The 3,541-nt window shown below is 37.6% G+C and overlaps 1 protein-coding gene across 1 annotated transcript; it reads left to right on the top strand.

Annotated features, from left to right (window-relative positions):
• The first annotated feature begins 2,230 nt into the window (after window positions 1–2,230).
• Window positions 2,231–3,323, top strand: LOC308502207 (ubiquitin-conjugating enzyme E2 variant 1-like). The gene has a single exon (XM_081059621.1). It carries the CDS (start codon window positions 2,243–2,245, stop codon window positions 2,684–2,686), a length of 444 nt encoding a protein of 147 aa, XP_080915747.1. The 5' UTR covers window positions 2,231–2,242; the 3' UTR covers window positions 2,687–3,323.
• Window positions 3,324–3,541: the final 218 nt, after the last annotated feature.

Genomic DNA, 3,541 nt, shown 5'->3' with positions numbered 1-3,541 from the left:
GACTACAAGATAAATAAAAACAGAATGTCCACTGATATTGGGTAATTGACCACATTGGAATATTACAAAGCTTTAAGATACCAGACAATGGCCAGACAAAAAAGTAAAAATATAGAGATTAAAAAACTAGATATCATGGTTACTAAATATATCTTCAATGACACTGTTTTGTATTGGGATTCCAGGTATTTAGTTCTTATCGTTTCTTGACATTATTAGAATTTGTGCTGGTACCATGCCATCCCCACCATTCACATCACTTAACAACTTCCCACTTTGAAAATAAAAGAAATGGTTTTCCCTGATAGTCACCTAGATTTTGTTACGGAGATTGATATAACACATTGGAAAGTAACTTTAAATTGTCTTGGTATTTATCAACAACCTCAGTAATTCACAGCTTTCAGTCGATATTCCTATCATTTATAATACATGGCAAGAAAACATTCCAAGATTTATGAAAACCCAAAAGAATTTAGGAATTTATCATAGTTCTATGTGCAATAGCAAATTAAGAGCCTGATAATAGAGGAACTGTTCAGTAAATTCTGAGGTATTATTTGTGTGAGAAATGTGTAAATATTAATACTGATGTTTATGAAATCATACAGCAGTGAAATCTAGTTTAAAAGAAAGGAATTAAAAATGTGTTTATGAAATCCCAAGAATAGCAAAAAGCAGATGCATATGTAGATGGCATGCACAATTTTTGCTAAGAGTTTTTGCTTTAAAGTAGTAATTTGAGGCATATTTCTTTTTTACCATAAATATATTTCAAAATATAGCATCTTATAATTTAAACATATTAAAAAAATTTCCTGTATATGAGATCCCTCTGATTCTCTTAGGCTCTCAAAAGACTTTCATGAATATCAAACAGCTAGAGAGTGATGAATAATGACAAGATCACCTGGGAACTGGAAGCCTAAATGTTGTCAACAAACCCATTTGAATCAACTATGCCAGATTCTACCTGCAAATAAATAAATATATATATATATATATATATATATATATATATATATATATATACATATATATATATGTATATATATATATACACACATACATATATCTACCTGCAAAAAAATAAATGTATATATAAAGAAATGTTAAAGGCTTAAAAAAATAGATAATACTTAAGGTCCTTTTAGCTTGGTTAAATTATGTAAGGTAATGCATGTACCAAATCGATTGATTTGGTACATGCACAACAGATATTAGATACTTATTGGTCTTGTCTGTCTCTATTCTCCTCATTTTATCTGTGGTTAAACCTACACAGGGTTAAATTGAAGTAGCCTAGTAACTGACAAAGAGGAAATTGAAACTCAAAACCCTGCCTTTCCCAGCATTTTTACTCTTATCTCTCCAAATTAGGGCTGGGCTGTAGGGCTGTTAGAACGGCCTTGATACACAAAGGAGTCAGATTATGTGAGCCAAACAATATATGGCCAGGAAAAAAGAACATCATTTGTGTTTCCAGAACAGAAAAACTATGCTGGAAATAGAGCTAGGGAGGAAAGTAACCTGTATTTGTTATTTTTATACCTCTCCAGTGGCTAACAGAGATTAGCACATAGTAGTTGCCAAAAAATATTAATAAAATCTGCTATGCAACTAAAGGGCTAGCACAGTTCCTGGAACATTAGGAGTTATTCTATAAATGTTAACTCTTATTATTATAAGTAATGAAAGAAAAGCAGAGCTCCTAACCTTGATCCAAACGTGTGTTCAACTATATTGAAAGTGAACACTACCCCTTTCCCTGACTGAAAATTATTTAATTTTCATCTAACATAGTGATTAATTTGCATCTGACATAGTGATTATCAATTATTTTTTTTCTCCTTTTCAAGTATAGATCATTGACCAAAAAACTAAATTACTTGAAGGGGAAAAAGCAGAAGATGGACAAGAAGGCTATATATCCTTTTTTCAGCATCCACCCACACCACTCACTCCTGAGGTCATCTTCCAAATGCTTATAAAATACACAAAGTCAAACGCTGATAGGAACAGCAATTTCACCGGGTAATGGGGTGTGGGGGTAACACTCACTGGGATTTATAATTCTAAAGTAGGACAGACTCCAAGAGGAAAATGTCCTGGGTTGGAGATTTAACTCTTAGGCCATCCTGAGCCATGAGCCTTTCAGCGCTAGTTCCCAACCTGTCTCCACAACAGAATCACAAAGAGTTCTTATTAAAGATACAGATTCCTGGAGCGACAGCGACGCAAGATGGCAGCCACCACGGGCTCGGGAGTAAAAGTCCCTCGCAATTTCCGACTGTTGGAAGAACTCGAAGAAGGCCAAAAAGGAGTAGGAGATGGCACAGTTAGCTGGGGTCTAGAAGATGACGAAGACATGACACTTACAAGATGGACAGGGATGATAATTGGGCCTCCAAGAACAATTTATGAAAACCGAATATACAGCCTTAAAATAGAATGTGGACCTAAATACCCAGAAGCACCCCCCTTTGTAAGATTTGTAACAAAAATTAATATGAATGGAGTTAATAGTTCTAATGGAGTGGTGGACCCAAGAGCCATATCAGTGCTAGCAAAATGTCAGAATTCATATAGCATCAAAGTTGTCCTGCAAGAGCTTCGGCGCCTAATGATGTCTAAAGAAAATATGAAACTCCCTCAGCCACCCGAAGGACAGTGTTACAGCAATTAATCAAAAAGAAAAACCACAGGCCCTCCCCCTATCTCCATTCAATTTAAGCAGTCTTCATTTTCCACAGTAGTAAATTTTCTAGCTACGTCTTGTAGACCTCAAAGTACTGGAAAGGAAGCTCCCATTGAAAGGCAGTTGTTTATCTTAAGATACTGTAAATGATACTAATTTTTGTTCATTTGAAATATATAAGTTGTGCTATAACAAATCATCCTGTCAAGTGTAACCACTGTCCACATAGTTGAACTTCTGGGATCAAGAAAGTATATTTAAATTGATTCCCATCGTAACCGGTGGGGCACGTCTAACTCAACTGTGAAAAGACACATCACACAATCACCTTGCTGCTCATGACATGGCCTAGGGTCTCTGCCTTCTCCGCCTTCCCCTCCCCCTGCCTCCCTCCCTGCCTGCAACAGCCCTCCAGCTTGGGGTGGCTTGTTAGAGTAGATGTGAAGGTTTCAGGTAACAGCCTGTGGGACTACTGCTGGGTGTGTGGGGGTGCTTCGTGTGCACCCTTGGTTTCTTTTTTTAAGTCTTAAATGATGCCCTCCCCTCCAAGCCATCGTCTTTTCCCCAATCTCTACCACCACCCTTGGCCGAAGCATAGATTGTAACCCATTCTGCTCCCCTCTGAAATTGGCCTTTGGTGAGGAATTCAGGGCTTTCCCTATATCTTCTCCCCCCCCCCCCGACCTTTATATTGAGGGGTGCTGCTTTCTCCTTCCTCTGCCTCCTCAAGTCCCTTTTTGCACCGTCACCACCCGACACTTCCTATGACACTCCCTTGCTTTGGCCAGAAGCCATCACCATCAGGTAAGGTTGGAAAGAGTCTCTGACCTCTCTCGTTTAGTT

The sequence above is a fragment of the Rhinolophus hipposideros genome (assembly GCF_964194185.1).
Source record: "Rhinolophus hipposideros genome assembly, chromosome: 9".
NCBI classification, from domain to species: Eukaryota; Metazoa; Chordata; class Mammalia; order Chiroptera; family Rhinolophidae; genus Rhinolophus; species Rhinolophus hipposideros.
This window is presented reverse-complemented; position numbering and strand designations above follow the sequence as displayed.